Raw genomic sequence first — 17,380 nt, 5'->3', positions numbered from 1 at the left:
ATAACAAAGTTGTTGGTACGTTTATTTTCTTTTGTATATTTACATAATTGAATGTTTGGTTGGTTAGACAATTCTTTTGGTGCAAAAGTAAAATTTCGGTATTATTAATTATAAGATTATGAGACAATAAAAACAAAAAAACAGTGGTATTTTGGGCTTTTTCTGAAACAATAGATATTATGGACTAATTTATTTAAATGTTATACATATACTAAATAAGGTATTTTTTGCAAATTTTTTATATATTTTTTGCACTTTACACTGAAAATATTTATAAGTCGTTTTAAGTGAAACTTATTCAATTAATTGATGTCTAAATCTTACTATAAATCACAATTATTTAATTTAGAAGTATAAAATTGAGTAATAAATTAATTAGAAACCTAACCACTTATATACCTACTTTGAATATTCAAACTCAAACAAATCACAATCTCAATTTAACAACTATTTATTTATTTATTTTATTATTATTTTTTTTGGGGGGTAAAAAAAGGAAAAGGCGGAGCAAAACAAAAACCAAAACTAGTAATTCGGTTAATCAAGTAAGGCCGCATAAAAAATAAAAAATAAACTTCTAAAAAATTATTAGATGATCGATCTCGGTTAAGAAAAAATTACAAAAACAAACCAACCAAACTAGAAACCAAGAAAAAATTTATTGTAACTAAGCAACTGAAATAAGGGTTAAAGCGCACACAAATTGTAACATGACTCACCAACTTGAGAAAATTAGCATTTACAGTCCACTCATCAACTAAATACTTTTTCTTTTTTCTTTTTTTGGATAAATATTCAACTAAATATTAATGTTACTCTCCATAGTATATTAAAGAACCTACCATATTTCTACTAAGAAATCTCATTTAGTAGTTAAGATCGAACGGTCAACAAAGCTCCATCACGGAGCCGCAACAGTCTCAGCGAAAGAATTCACCAACGCAAGCGCATTACTGGTGACGTCATAAACCTTAACAACCCGATCACAGATGTCCGTCTTCACCGGCCCATCATAGTCGATTTCCCCTAATGCGTCAGTACACGTGTCCTGGCACGTGAGCGCCCCGCTCATCCACGTCTGCACGTTGCTAATCAGGAACCCCAGCGACTGCGACTGGCCGGGACGGCCGAGGCGCTTCATCTGCCTGAGCGAGTCGCGAATCCCGTCGACGGCACCGCCGAACTCCTCGAAGCAGACGTCGAGGGCGGAGGCGAGTCGCCGGTTGCCGCCCTTGTCGGCTTGGCGGGAGATGTTGGCGACGTAGTTGGCCATGTGCTTGACTTTCGAGAGGCTGACGGCTATGGCGACTTTAGCCAGCCGAGCCGGGTCCTCCTTGATGGCGTTGGCGAAGCCGGAGAGCGAGGTGTAGCAGAGCTCAGGGTATGAAGTTGCGTTGCACTTCGTACGGATGAAATCTGTGGCTTTGTTGGGTTCAGAATTGGGAGATTCAACCGCTGAGATTGGTTGGACATGGAGGAGTATGGCTAGAGAAAGAAAACATAGGAGAGAGAATGAACTTAGCTTTTCCATTATCGTTAGAAAGCTTTGCATTGCTAGAATTTCAAGTCTGTAAAGGAATGGTTCGAGTTTAAGTAGGCTCATGACCTTAGCTGTAATTACTGTTATACCCTCACCAATATATTTTATTTAGGGGTGCACATTGTTTGGATCAGATTGAAAGTTTTTTGGGACTAAACCATTTATAACGGTTCCACTCTTTTTGAAACTAGATCCAACCATAATTCCACGAAAAACCGGAATAGTTAATTTAGAGACCAGATGACAATCAAGTATATATGTATTATCAATAATATCAAGCACTTGTGGAAGAAACAAATAGACATTGACCAAATAACTACAAGGAAAAAAATATAGCATTCAAGTCCCCAGCTATCATAATTATTTCCAGATGACCACAAGGAAAAAAATACGGCATTCCTTATTTCTAATTTTTCAAGTCCCAGCTATCATAATTATTTTTTGCTATGGCTAAAAGTATATAGACTTAGTTCACTAATCACTATGAAGTTGAAAAGAATATATATATATATATATATAATATAAGTTATATGACGGTTCGGGTCGGACCAGTCGAACAAGACCCCAAATCAAGACCGAACCGAAAAATTACAATTTCATAACTTTACTCTTTGTTTGTTGTTAGTTATTCTAGTGTTGGGCCGCCTATGGGCTGGGCTTGTTTATTGTAGCCTTTCTCAGGATATTTGTAATCCCTTATTTTATCTTTAAAAAATAATAATAATAATATTAGCCCAAATCATTCAGTTTGTTCTAGTTCGATTTTTTGATTTATCAAATTTTTTGAACCCCTAATTTTATTGGTATAGAAATATTTGATTTGAATCCAATACGGAATTAATCAATATAGAATCAATTATATCACCTTTATTAGAATTTAAATATGCATATTCAATTTAAATTGGAAACTTATAAATTGTTCTAAAATCAACTAATTATATACTCCCATATTTCTTGGAATACATATTTCAAGTTGCATAACAAACCCATATTAAATTTCCGTTTTCTAGTAAGCCGGCCTAAAATTATTATTTTATAATTTTCTAAAATATTCCTAATATTTTTATTTCCTTATATTATTAATTCCAACTAATTTTAGCTATTTCCTTAGTGCAAGACCCCTACAATTTTTTTTAATAGTGTGAGAAAAGAATTTGATTCATTCTAAAATTTTCTGTACTTTGTAAATTTCTGTACTTTCAAGGTTTCTGTGGTATATATATTTAACTAATAATTAAGTTTTAATGAAATTAACTAATAATTGTAGAAATTAATTTTAAAAAAAATTAAAATTATACAATAGCGAATAATAATAATAATAATAATACTAATTACCACTTCATTCATAAGAAAAACGAAATGTGAGCATTGGGTAAAGTCTCTTCCCGGACTTATACAATGTCTGAAACTAAAGTTTGTGAGGATTAATTTTGCACCCAAAAGAACTGTAATAACGAAATTTAGATTGAATATATATATATATATATATATATATATAACAACTTATCAATCAACAAATCACATGAGGCCGCATGAACAAAAATCAAAACTAGTAATTTTGCAAAAACAAACCAACCAACTTCAACGTGAGATTAGCATAAAGTCATAAACCATGTAAAAATTTATTGTAACTAAGCAAATGAAATAAGGGTTAAAGCACACACAAATTGAATAATAACTCACCAACTCGAGAAAAATAGCATTTCCAATCCACATATCAACTAAAGACTTTTTTCTTTTTGGGGGTAAATAATCAACTAAATATTAATGTCACCTACTCTCTTCCATAATATATTAAAAAGTCTACCATACTACTAATAAGAAATCTCATTTACGAGTCATGATCCAACGGTCAACATAGCTCCATCACGGTGATGGAGCCGTAACAGTCTCGGGGGAAGCATTCATCACCAATGCAAGCGCATTACTGGTGACGTCTTCAACCTTCTCAACCCGATCACTGATGTCCGTCTTCACCGGCCCATCATAGACCATTTCCTCTAATGTGTTCATACACTGAAGATACAAGATTTTATTTCTTCTTTCTTTCTCTCTCTCTCTCTCTTTAGAATCCTCTCTTTTCTATTTTCCACCTGTAATGGTCTATTTATAGGCCATTACCATTATTGTTGTTAACTGATTACATTGAGCCTATATTCAAAAGTTTTCTTCCTTTTGGGCTTGATCTTCCTCGGTGGATCCCCCAAGTTCGGCCCATTCCGGGGCGCTTTGGCATGGATCCTACTTCAATTGTTCGACCCGATCCCGTTCCAGCGAACTATATCCGGCCCATGCCACTTGCTGTATCCTCAACTGCCCCCATAATTACCCCTTATTGATTAGGGGGTAATTATTAAAGGCTGCTAATGATAACCTGACGGCTCGAGAAGATCGTGTGGGAGAATGGACGGTTAGATTTAGGGGTCGGCGTTTCGAGATTCAAAAAACTCATCGCTTTCCTAACTCCTCGGCCCTTAGGCTCACCTTGTCTTTATAAGCTTCATAGATGTTCCATCAATCTTCTTTACCGTCTCCATCTCACTTTCTGTTGTTCGAATCCTCTCCAGCGATCTCTTGCAAAAGATCCTCCTTCCAGTGGCCTTGCAGTACTTTCTGCCGTTTTCACTCTCTAAGGTTAGTTTCATTTGCATTTTTCTTTTGGAAGACTTCTTTCTCCTCCTCGGAATCTTCATTCATTCTCACCATGACAGTAGATCTAGACGTTCTTCACATGAAACTTCACCTCCCTGACGATGTAGAAATTCGAAACTGCCCCGAGAGGTGAATATTAGAATCGGTGCTGGCCTTCTTCCCGGCGAGGTCCTGTTTTCACTCCTCCATCTTAATCTCCTTAGGTTTCCTTTGCATCCTTTCTTTTGCTATGTTTTCAACAAGCTAAATCTTTCCCCTTTGCAAGTAAACCCCAATTTCCTTAGGATTTTGTCTGTTATGCTACTCCTGATTCGTGACAGAGGTCTGGATCTGGACCTCGTAGATCTTCTCCTCTGTTACAAGGTCAGCAAGATCAGAATTGATGAACCGTGTTACCGCTTTTTTCCCATTGAGAAGAGGTCCATCTGCACGGATAAAATCAAATCCGAGAAGGGCTGGAGGAAAAATATAATTAGGGTTAGGGGAGCCTGGTTCTCTCCAGCTGCGGAGGATTTCCCTATCCCGAGCACTTTTGGAGAGTGCTCTGTCTCTTTTTACAAGAAATATAAAAACCATAAGAGTGACTGTCCTTGCGAGATTTGCATTCCTCGTTTTTGTACTTTCTTGTGCCATTTCTTAGGCATTCCTTGTGATGATTTGAGCTACGGTGTGTGTAGGGATAGGGAAAACTACCTGAAGCGGTACGTTCTGACCAACGTTCCCTCCTGCTCGGACCTCCTCACCTCAGACAATCTCCTCGATATCTCAGTCCTCGGCAAGACAATGAGCCAACACCAGATCCCTTTCTTCGGTAGGAAGAAAACTGCCCCTAGGCTTGCTATCACCCCTGCATCAAATTCCTCACCGGCTTCAGCATCTTCCTCTGCTACCCTTTCTGATACCACTCCTTCCACCAATCCATCCGTGACGGCTGCTGACCCGGTCGCTAACACAGTGACTACCAGTCCGAACGTTACCCCTTTTGTCAACAATCCTCCTGGTTCTACTACTGCTTCCGCACGGGAAAAGGCCAGAGGAAAAAGGCACCAACCTGATAGTGCCCTCAGCATCGATGACGTTCCTTTGTTTCAGAGGGTTAGGCCCTCTGGGCCGAATGTGATATCCCTAGCGAGACCTCCTCAGACTAGGCCCCCTACCCCTTCTGGGCATGCCTCCGCTTCAGGAACGGCGCCATGGAACCCTCGCTTCATTCGAACAGACGGATCGTCTATTAAACCGACCGAGACCATGTTCAAAGATGGTCAGACCGCAATGGCTTACTACAGGAGCATGTGGACTCCCAAGGACATTGAGGTAGCCAAAGGTCTGTCTAAGAGGGAAGTGTTCAACCAATTTCCCTTATCCGCCATGGAGGTAACTTCTGCCCCTTAGTCAATTAGTCTTTACACACTCTTTACACTTATTTTCTTCTAACCATCTGCTCGGCTTAACCAGTTGTCCTGCATATCTCTACAGACCCTGTACGGGATGATGGCTATGTAAAAACAAGTTGAGCATGTGAATGCCAAGGTCCGCGCGCTTTCTGACAGCCTTAATGCAACGAACAAGGAGAACGATGATTTGGCTGCTCAGAAGACCGGGTTGATGGTTCAGCTTGGTAAGATTGAAAAGGAGAGGGATTCGCTAAGGAAGGAGACTGACTCTTTTCAGGATGAGAGGAATGCATTGCAACTTGAAAAGAGTGTCTGGCATACCGAGCGGGAATCCTTTAAGGCTGAAAAGGAAGAACTGCTACGCCTTCTGAGTGATGAGCAATCCGCTCGGATGGCCTTTGAGAAAAGGGCCTTGGACGAGCGCAACGCTTTACTCGATACCATCAGTAGGGTAAACGGTGGTATGCTAGCTCTGCATGCTCGATTTTCTAGAGTTTGAGCCCTCAGATATGCAGGGGTTCCGAGAGGGTTACGCCGATCGTGTTTCGGATGAGGGTCAGACCGGTTCTACCCCTAATAATGTTGATAAGGAACTGGATATTCCTGCACAAACCAGATCTCTCAGGAAGAATGACGAAGTGGGCCATAGAGTTAAGCTCATTTGATATCACATACGAACCTAGAACAGCAGTCAAAGGGCAAGCGGTGGCAGATTTTTTACTTGAATGTGATTCAGAGGACGTGGAGGAGGATCTTCGTAGTTGCTTATGGAAACTCTTCGTTGATGGATCCTCAAATCAGATGGGTGCAGGCATTAGGATCAAACTGCAGACGCCAGAAGGTATAGCCTTAAGCCAAGCGTTTTGGCTTGAATTCGCAGCCACGAACAATGAGGCAGAGTATGAAGCGTTGCTGGTAGGAATAAAGCTTGCCAAGGAACTTAAGGTCAAGATTTTGAATGTTTTTAGTGACTCACAGTTAATTGTTCGGCAGGTGAGGGGTGAGTATGAAACCAAGGATGAAACGATGGAAGTATATCGTTCTGCTGTTATGCGGGAGGCGAAGAACTTTGAAAAAATTGAATTCATTCAAATTCCAAGGGAGTATAACGAAGATGTCGACCGGCTAGCATGTAGTGCCTCGGGTTCTGGAGAAACATTGGCAAGGGTGATTCCAGTGGGAATATTAAACCAGCCATCCATTTTCGAAGAACCTTCAGGCTCGGATCCTTGGCAAGTGAATGTTATTCCATATGAGCCAAGCTGGATTGATCCGATCGTAACTTACATCCGAGATGGTACTCTGCCTGAGTAAAGAGATGAGGCTAGGAAAATCAAAGCGAATGCTGCGAAGTACGCCGTAGTGCATAACCAGTTATACAGAAGATCTTTTTCCGGGCCATACTTAGAGTGTGTTACCCCCACAGAGGCTCGGCAAATACTACGCTCTATTCATGAAGGTGTATGTGGAAACCACTCAGGGGGAAGATCTTTAGCACACAAAGCAATGGCTCAAGGGTACTTCTGGCTGAACATGTCGCGAGATTTGGAAGAATTGTCCAGAAGGTGCGATAAGTGCCAAAGGTTCGGACCACTGATTCACCAACCACCTGAAGACTTGCACGTAATGACCACACCATGGCCTTTCGCACAGTGGGGGATGGATGTAGTTGGTCCTCTACTAACTGCCAGAGCTCAGAACAAGTATGTGTTGCTGGCTACAGACTACTTTACTAAGTGGGTGGAAGCAGAGCCATATCTGAGCGTTACTCAAACTCATGTGAGACGATTCATTTGGAGTAATATTATTTGCTGGTTTGGTGTTCCGAGGTCAATCGTCATGGATAATGGGACCAACCTTGACAGTAAGCAAGTAAGAGAGCTGTTGGAGGAATATGGAATTAATCAAAAGCTAGCAGCAGTAAGTCACCCACAGGCCAATAGATAGGCGAAAATTACAAATAGAACAATCTTTACTTGTATCAAGAAGAAGCTAGAGGAAAAGAAAGGAAGGTGGTTAGATGAACTGCCGAACGTCCTATGGGCCTACAGAACGACCCCTAGACGACCGACCAGAGAAAACCCATTCACCATGGCGTATGGATCCGAGGCAGTTATACCAGTCGAGCACTTAGTTCCGACTGTTCGAAGCTTGGCATGGAACCTTGAGCATAATGATAGTATGTTAAGGTTTAACCTCGATTTGCTGGAAGAAAAAAAAGATGCAGCAGTGGTAAGGCTCGCATCCTACCAGCAGACGCTTGCGAACAGCCATAACAAGAAAGTAAAGCACAGAGACTTTAAACCAGGTGATCTGGTTCTGAAAAAGAAGGGAGGATAGTCAAAAAAATGATGCCACCATGGGAAGGCCCATACAGAATTGCAGAAGCCATAGGACAAGGGGCATATACCTTAGAAACCATGGCCGGAAGGCTAGTTAACAAGCCTTGGAATGCTACTTCTCTGAAGAGGTATTATCAATAAAAAGTTGAGATTCAATATTGAATTTTGTTCATTTTCAATTGAATACAGTCGAATGTACAAGTTTATAAGATTTATAAAGATTACACTCCTCTTTAAAAGGTTGAGCAAAGTAAGTGGCAGCTGGCACTATGAGCCGAACGCCAAACACTTACTAAGAAAAACAGAGGGCCAAGTGGCAAGTGGCATTCTAGCCGAGCGCCAGGCGTCTGAGCAAAGTAAGTGGCAGCTGGCACTATGAGCCGAACTCCAAACACTTGCTAAGAAAAAAAAGAGAGGGCCAAGTGGCAAGTGGCAAGTGGCAGCTGGCACTATGTAATACCCCTAATTTAAAAAAAAAGATAGGTTTGGAATTTATTTTATTATTTTAAGTTGAATTTTAATCATTTAATTGCTTTCTTTGAAGTGTCTGATAATTATTTAATTATTGTAATTAGTTATTTGGTTAGTTGATATGGTTGTTATTTGTTTAAATTGATGGTTTTGTTGTTAGCGTGACTGGATTTAATTATTTCAAATTTAATTGTTTAATTGTTGGTTACTTGTAACTGTGTTGTAGTTAATTTTTCTTATTCTAAGTTAAGTTGTTAATTGTCTTTAATTGTTTAGTTATGTGTTTAATTGTAATGGTGTTATATTTAATTTTTTATTGTAAATTTAAATTGGTAATTGTCTTGATTTAATAACTAGGGTTTTACTTTTAATCAGTTTGTAAGCCGTCGTAGGTTTCTCAGTATGTTGGATGGGCCGGTTAGGATTTCAGTTGGGGCTTGAATTAATTTAGGGTTTAGTAAAATCCTATAAATATATGTTAGATGTTTGGTTAGGGCTTTAGAAACATAAAAAAACCAAGTATACGACTGTGGAGACAAAGGAAGAACAGAGAGTGTTCACATTGGTTTTCGTCGGAACTTTAGGGACGGCGTAGAGATTTTTGGACAAAGATCTCAAAGGCAAGTTCTAACCTTACTCTCTCCCTTATACTCGTGTTCTTTGCATACTTAATAGTTCCAGGATGAATTACATGTTTAAAAATAAAAACGTTATCTGTTTCATGTTTAGAGTTTAACTGAAACTGAATTTGTTTTAAAATTGTTAAACTGGTTAACTTTGAACTTTCTTGTTTAATTCTTGGTTTAATCCATATTAGTAGCATAATAAGGACTGAATTAAGGGTTGGAATCTTCTGGGATTAAGTTAAACTCTCTGAAAACCTATACTGTGAAGTGTCGGAGGCGTAAACGACGACTGGAGAGGAGAACACGAAGAAGAGGAGGGAGAGAGCCGGCTCCTATTGGATTGGAGCCGGCTCTCCTTGGATTAGAGGCGGCTCCAATGGTCTAGGAGCCGGCTCCAAGGCCATTGGAGGTGGCTCCAATATTCTGGAGCCGGCTCCAGGTTGTTTTCTACGTGGGTTTTTGGTTCTGTTGTTTGTTTTTCAACTTTTCAGTGATTAAGCTTCATAGTGATTGTTTTACTATGTTTTAGTGGAGAATGAATACTGTAATGGATGGTTTAGGAGTGGTCTAGAGTAAACATAAATATTCAAAGATCAGAATAACATAGAATTGGACACAAAGCATTAATTATTAGGATTACATGGAGTTAATTACGAATGTCTTGTAGACTTGTGTGGATTTGGAGTTTCTAACTTCTAGATTATAATGGAAAATTTCCTGTGAGAGTTTGCGCACTGCTAATTGCAAATTCTTAGAATATACATACATACAAGGAATCTGTATTTTTGCTAAAGATTAATTGATGGTTAAACTTAACATTTAATTCGTCAATTTTGTTGAATAGGAACTTAACAGTATGATAAATTGTCTAGATTTATTATGCATGCCATGGAAATAAATATTATAACATTTGTTTAAGCTCTGTTAATTATGGATATCGGGAATAAACTTATATTTACAGACACAGTCCTGTGGGTGATCAGGTAATGGCTTATTGTTGGATTAATTAAGCATGTTTTTCTAATATACTTTAATGTGCTTAGTTTGGAACTGTGGGTTTTGACACTGATACTGTTAGTACTTAATCAATGGTTGGATTTATTAAAGCATGATGGTTAATCTATTCTAACATGGTTAGGTTGGAATTGTTGGTTTTGGCATTTATAAATTATTTAAATGTGTGGAATAGAGTAATTAATATTGATATTTATGTTTCCAATGTTAATCAATTTGTTGGGACTATTCAAGAACGGTTGTTAATACATTCTGATATGCTTGATATGGACTCGTTGATATTGTTATGTACTTGTATATGCTTTATCAACTATTGGACGGATGGGATTATATGTACCGGTATGGGACGGTGACATACTAGGTTTGGACAGTACAAGTTGCTAAGTTCTACCTATTTGGAATAAGGGTACGGGTTATTAAATAAATCCTACTTATATGTATGTAAGTCGGTGCGGTTGACTACGCCGAACGACTTAATGGATTTCTTGTGGATGGATGGAATTGGAGTTTAAATATATTTTTATGGTACCCTGACATGAGCTTGAGTCTCAGAGTCGACGGTTAGGATGCGTATATGCAGTTGGATATGTAGCTGTCTGTGGGGATTGAGGTATACCCTGTTTAGGCTTAGGTACTCATACCCACTCAGGTGTGATTTGTGTAATGCCTTCTATTCAGGTTGAGACCCTCTTCATAGTCTAGCGAGGGTCCAGTAGTGTGGATATATATTTATGTACGGACTATTAGCTATTGATTGAACTATTTAGTATGTACTTGCGTATCGGGTTTCTGCTTGGATTGCAGTAGGATAGAACTTGTTCGTGGGCCTGACCCACTCCTATTTTACACGTGTACGTCAGTTCCAGGCTTGAGCTTGTTCGTGTGGAGCAGAGACGGTCACTCATTCTTCCGACGATGTAGGATCTCTTTCCAGATGTTCGACTTGGATTTTATCTTCAGTTTTACTTTGATTCAGTTTGGGATTGTTATATTAGGGGTCCACTAGAGATAGATTCCCGAGTTGTTAAAAGATTGGAGTTTGGGTTTGATGGATTTTAATAATTATAATATTTTGCGGATTCTATTTTTAGTTCCTTCCAGCTTTAATTTCATTTCTTAATTCATTTTGTATTCCGTGTTCATTATAAAATATTAATTGTTTGATATTCCCTCGGGTTTGGGCCTGGCCTGATCAACCCGTGTCTCGGATCCGAGAGGTATCACATACTATGAGCCGAACGCCAAACACTTGCTAAGAAAAAAAAGAGAGGGCTAAGTGGCAAGTGGCATTCTAGCCGAGCGCCAGGCGCCTGAGCAAAGTAAGTGGCAGTTGGCACTATGAGCCGAACGCCAAACACTTGCTAAGAAAAACAGAGGGTAAAGTGGCAAGTGGCATTCTAGCTGAGCGCCAAGCACCTGAGCAAAGTAAGTGGCAGCTGGCACTATGAGCCGAACGCCAAACACTTGCTAAAAAAAAAAAAAAAAAAAAAAAAAAAGAGAAAAAGAAAAAGAGTTTACATAAAGAGCTTGATCAGAAGTCGGCAAAGAGCTTGATCAGAAGTCGGCCATCTCATTAATAAAGTTCAAAGAGTTACAAAAAAAGATGAGGTGTAAAGATGACGAATATACCAAAGTCAGTACATTTTTTTTTTAAAAAAAAAAAAAAAGAAAAAAAAGAAAGAAAAAAGAGTTCTAACTAAGAGGCGTTTGCCTCGTCAGCCTCTTGATGATGCTGGGCTGTCTCCTCATTATTGTTGGTATCACCATCCTCACGAGGTGGAGAGTCGAGGTGAATGACAGAATCATTATGTTGAGTCCTACCCTCAATAGCTTTAGAAGAATCATTCTGCTGGGGTTATCTTCAGTAGTAATAACAGATGGAGTCAAGGTGGACAGAGGAAGAATGTCCAAAGTCAGAGCAGCAGAAGGAGTAGGAGTGATCCGAGAAGAGGCAATCTCTTGGCATTCATCAAATATGCCCTCGGCAGCGGTGGAGTCTGGATCGGTATAAACACCAGGAGGGTCAATATCCAATTCCTTGTCAACATTATCACGGGTAGAACCGGTCTGACCCTCATCCGGAACACGATCGGCGTAACCCTCTCGGCAGCATGTACCGCTACCTCCACCGTACCGACAGGCTCCACTCGCTTTCTATCAAACCCTAGTAGTGGATTCCCGGTGGATTTCAGCCGATCCTGTTTGATCTCGAGCCGATCGAACGTATCTCTTGGCATGATGTTCGCACTACTTCCAGGGTCAATTAGAACTCTACGCACCAAGCATTTGGCCACTGTTAAACTTACGACCAGCAGGTCCTCATGAGGGATCTGAACACGCAACAAGTCTGTTACGTCAAACTTTATCTACGTTGATGCGCTCTGTTGGTGCAGAGTGTTTACACTGGCTATCCTTCTCTTCATCCGTGCCTGGCGGAGGTGTGTTCAAAGCAGTTCATCTGATTCCTCGGCAGGTTCTGGCCGATCGTGAATTGCATTAATTACTCGAACTGGTTGCGTGTTGTGAGAATTCGATTTCTGATTCTTCTTCACGTACTCCATTGGTCGGTTCTGCTCCACCGCTAGTCCTTGAATATAACTTGCGAACTCCCCTCTAGCTATCAGCATCTCTACTTGTCTCTTTAGGTTCCTGTATTCGTTAGTCTGGTGGGCAAAATCAGAATGAAATGCACAGTGCTTAGACTGATCCCTCTGTTCGAGAGGTTGTCAGATGGGTAAAGGAGGTCGGAACTTATCTTTATTTTTTTGGTACAGCCTCGCTAGGGTAACTTTCAATGGAGTAACCAGCTCTTCCTCTCTGGGCCTCTTCTCAGATTTCCACGAGGAGCGTTGCGGCTGAACCTGTTTTTGCCTGATCTTTGCTTTGGTTTTTTCTTCCGTGGATATAACGGATGTCTTCCGAGCGTTTGCCGCCTCTTCTTCTTCCAAGTGCACAAATCCATCGGCTCTTTTGTTAAGTTCATCCATAGTCTTCGGCGTGTTCACCACCAAGCTTGTGTGGAATGGGGTGCCACGGTTCATGGCCAGTATGAATGCTTGAACTGCCGTTGAAGGGTGATATTCAATAACCATGCTCTTGGTAAGGTTAAACCTAGTTAGGAAAGCCTGGAGACGCTCATCAGCATGTTGCTTCATTGTGAATAGGCTCGAAATATCTTTCGCTGGACGCTTGTTTCCATAGTATTGGCTTATGAACCGATCACACAAGCTTCGGAAACTATCCACTGAACCCCTCGGCAGGTTCTTGAACCAATTCAGAGCTAGTCCGGCCAGACTCGTAGGAAAGCACTTGCACATCAAAGAGTCATTCTCAGTGTTTAGAGCCATTTTCAACTGGATGTGATACACGTGATCGATCGGATCAGTCGTTCCGTCGAACAGAATGAAAACGGGCATGGAAAATTTCCTCGGACTCGGAGCATTCAAAATCTCATCGGTGAATGGTGAATCAACCGTTCGAGCTGCTGAACGGAGTGCTTCATTTTCCCTCTGGAACCCCGCGGCTACTCTCTGGTCTACTGATCTCCTCTCTGAGCTGTGATAGTCGAATGTCGTCATGGAAGGCCGATAGGTCGGATCGAATGACCTGTCCTCAACAAAGTCTTTGCGCTATGGAGGCATAGCTTTGTGACGATTCAACTCTGTTGCTTTATCTCGGCTGAGCGTTTCTTGATGTGGATCAAAAGTCGTTGCTTCGTTTCGCCTGATCTGCTCACGCCGTGGATCTATGTCAGTTGATCCTTCACGATCATCAATACGACGAAGATTTGGTGGCAAACCGTCTCGCCGGATTTCCTCGCGGTGAGGATCTACTAGATTGTTTCCAACCTCCTCACCGTGATGTGCTGCATCGGTACGTGCACCTTCTTCTCCTAACGGGAGTGGTCGTGGAATTACTAGAGCTTCTTGACGCTGCATTTCAGTCCTTAGATCCGCATTTTCTCTCCGGAGAGCTTCGATCATGTTCATCAACTCATCAAGTTTCACTTGCTGGACGTTCTCAACCGTATTGGAGTTGTCACCCTCTATCATGATTCCGGATCAAAGCAAAAGCATAAATTACGAACTCCAAAACAGATCTAAGCGTCACTGATGCAAACTCCGTTAGATCTGGGCTTAACTTCACCGAATCGTGATCACTGTTTGCTAAATCTGAACTTTTCTAGCTTTGAACTCACCAGATCTGACTGCAATTGAGCAAATCACAATTGCATCATTCCGAAGCAAATGCCTCAGAATCCACAATAAGCAAGAATTCTCTCTGAACAAACTACAATCTCACTGATCTGGATTCAACTTCCAGAAACCACACTGTGTACTCACAAACTCGATTGAACTAATATGGTATTGATCGGGCTCGAATTGATCTTCGTCCTCGATTCCCACAGACGGTGCCAATTGAAGATACAAGATTTCATTTCTTCTTTCTTTCTCTCTCTTTCTCTTTCTAGAATCCTCTCTTTTCTATTTTCCACCTGTAATGGTCTATTTATAGGCCATTACCATTATTGTTGTTAACTGATTATATTGGGCCTATATTCAAAAGTTTTCTTCCTTCTGGGCTTGATCTTCCTTAGTGGATCCCCCAGGTTCGGCCCATTCCGGGGCGTTTTGGCATAGATCCTACTTCAATTCTTCGACCCGATCCCGTTCCAGCGAACTATATCCGGCCCATGCCACTTGCTGTATCCTCATACACGTATCTTGGTACGCCATCGCCGAGGTCATCCACGACTGCACGTTGCTAATCTGGGACCCCACCGGCTGCGACTGGCAAGGGACGGCAAAAAGGCTTCATCAGCCTGAGCGAATGGCGAATGTCGTCGACGGCCACGCTCAACACCTTGGAGCAGAGATGGAGGGCGGAGGCGAGTCTCTTGTTGCCGCCCGTGTCGGCATGGCGGGAGATGTTGGCGACGTATTTGGCCATGTGCTTGACTTTCGAGAGGCTGACGACTATGGCCACAGTAGCCAGTTGAGCCGGGTCCTCCTGGATGGCTTTGGTGAAGCCGGAGAGCGAGGTGTAGCAGAGCTCAGGGTGTAAAGTTGCGTTGCGCTTGATACGGATGAAATCTGTGGCCTTGGTGGGTCAATGGTTAGGAGATTCAACGGCTGAGATTGGTTGGCATGGAGGAGTATGGCTAGAGAGAGAAAACAGAGGAGATAGAATGAACTTAGCTTTTCCATGGTAGTTAGAAAGCTTTTAGACACTTGAAATTCAGATTCAAGCAATCCGAAGGAATGAGTTCACGAGAGTTTTTGTAGTTGAGCTGTAATTACAATATATTTTATCTTGGTAAAGAAATATTTGATTTGAGTCCAATACGGAATTAAGCAAATATAGAAATACAATATCAATTATTTTTCCTTTATTAAATTCTTTCCATTTAAATACGCATAATTTCAAACTTATAGATAGTTCTAAAAGGATATCAACTAATTATATACTTCTATATTATGAATTTCAAATAGAATGTAATATTGGGGTTAAAAATAAAAAATCATAAAAAATTCATTCACTCATTTGAGCCAGTCCCTAAATTTTTTAGTTTCTAAAATTATCTCTTAACTTTTTCTTTAATTTATATTTTATTCTTCAAAATCTTTTAATTTGTTTTTTTTTTTTTTTTTTTTTAAAAAAAAAAAAAGTTTCCTTCTTCATTCAAACTCTAATTTTATTTTATTTTATTTTTATTTTTTATTTTTATTTTTATTTTTTTTACAGTTTTCTCATTTTTCTTTTCTTTTTCTTTTTCTATTTCCAATTTTCAAAATTCTTTTTAATGTGCATATTTGAATAAATTTTTTTTTTTTCATTTATATTTTATATTTATCATAATATGTATATATATATAGATATATTGCAGTGTGCCCCCCTAACTTAAAATCCTGACTCCGTTCCTCGACCAAAGTAAAATATATATATTTAGATTTTAAACTCTCTTTTCAAACTCGTCCATAACCTTGTTACGATGATACCAAACTCATCACAGATTAAATTAACGACCCTACTAGAATCATACTAGAATAACTTCAAAAGCTCCCTTTCCATTTTTTTAACCGAAATGTTATGATCTGATTGTAGTGCCTTTCATCAATTTGTTTATATTATAATTGGATTCTTTTTTATTATTTGCTATGTTATCAACAGATTATAAGAATATGCCATGGCCATCCGTATCTCTCACAGTTTGACTAGAATAACTTCAAAAACCATTTTTTTTTTACCAAAATGTTACGATCTGATTATAGAACCTTTAATCAACTTGTTTATATTTGTATTGTTTAATTAATTATTTATTTAATTATTTGCCATGTTGTTTTAGTTTCTTTGGAGTTTGCTAGGATTCAATTAAAAGAATTAAGTTTGCGCAGAAACATATGGAAGAGCGCAGAAACTTATGGAAGAGAAGAGCGAAAAAGGTAACGAAACCGGATAAAATATTATTCTCTCCATTCCTTATGTTTCACATGTTTTTATAACATAAAGGTCAAAAGGTAAATTAGAAACACTAAAATAAATATTATATTAAATTTTGAATTAGTATAATTATGAAAAATGATACTTACACAGAAGAGGTAAATTGATTTTTCTGGCTTATTTTACGGGGATATGCTATGTCACAATATTAAAAGTGATAATTATTAAGTTTATCTCTTTTCTGTTTTTTTAGTATCCTTTTTCATTTTCATCTTCACCCAAGAGGGTGAATCTTTCCCTTTTTATCTTTTTTTCTCGGTCCCCTTCTCTCTCTTCAATTTTTGATGCCTACTTATAAAATTCTAATAAAATAAAATCGTATTGCAGAGAATAACTGTTAATGGACTCTAAAGTGGTTGTTGAGGATTTTGTATGCTTTTTATAATTTAATTATCTTAATAAAATTAAGGATAATTTGCACTCACACCTCTTTAGGTTTACAATAAAGATAGGTAATTTGCACTCACACCTCTTTAGGTTTACAATAAAGATAGGTAAACACAATTTAGGGAGAGTGCGATCCAATTGCCCCCTTAAGTTTGCAAACTTAAACAACAATACCCCAAACCATGATAAGAGTACGTAATTGCCATTTGACTCCTGAATTGACACATTTAAATCATGAAAGTATAATATTAACATTTTATAAGTCCTTTGATTTGACCAAAATGGCTATTGTCAAAAAAAAAAAAAAAAAAAAAAAAAAAAAAACATATTCCACCACAATTCTTTTGCAAAACCTTATAAAAGTATTAAATTAATATTATTTATGGTAATGTTTTACATAAAAATTAAAGTTGGCCCTTCAAATTTTTTGTAACACTCAATTTATGGTACTAA

The 17,380-nt window shown here is 39.2% G+C and overlaps 1 protein-coding gene across 1 annotated transcript; it reads right to left on the bottom strand.

Annotated features, from left to right (window-relative positions):
• Positions 1–642: 642 nt before the first annotated feature.
• LOC132287667 (pectinesterase inhibitor 7-like) lies at positions 643–1,549 on the bottom strand. The gene has a single exon (XM_059789793.1). The coding sequence runs from the start codon at positions 1,529–1,531 to the stop codon at positions 902–904; it is 630 nt and encodes a 209-aa protein (XP_059645776.1). The 5' UTR covers positions 1,532–1,549; the 3' UTR covers positions 643–901.
• Positions 1,550–17,380: the final 15,831 nt, after the last annotated feature.

Source organism: Cornus florida, unplaced genomic scaffold (assembly GCF_030987335.1).
Source record: "Cornus florida cultivar Cherokee Brave unplaced genomic scaffold, ASM3098733v1 CherokeeBrave_3.0.0_Hap2_Chr02, whole genome shotgun sequence".
Lineage (NCBI taxonomy): Eukaryota > Viridiplantae > Streptophyta > Magnoliopsida > Cornales > Cornaceae > Cornus > Cornus florida.
The sequence above is the reverse complement of the archived record's forward strand: the minus strand, read 5'-3'. Positions and strand labels throughout refer to the sequence as shown.

Coding starts and splice junctions, on each gene's coding strand:
- LOC132287667 (XM_059789793.1), bottom strand. CDS start 1,531: ATGGAAAAGCTAAGTTCATTCTCTCTCCTATGTTTTCTTTCTCTAGCC.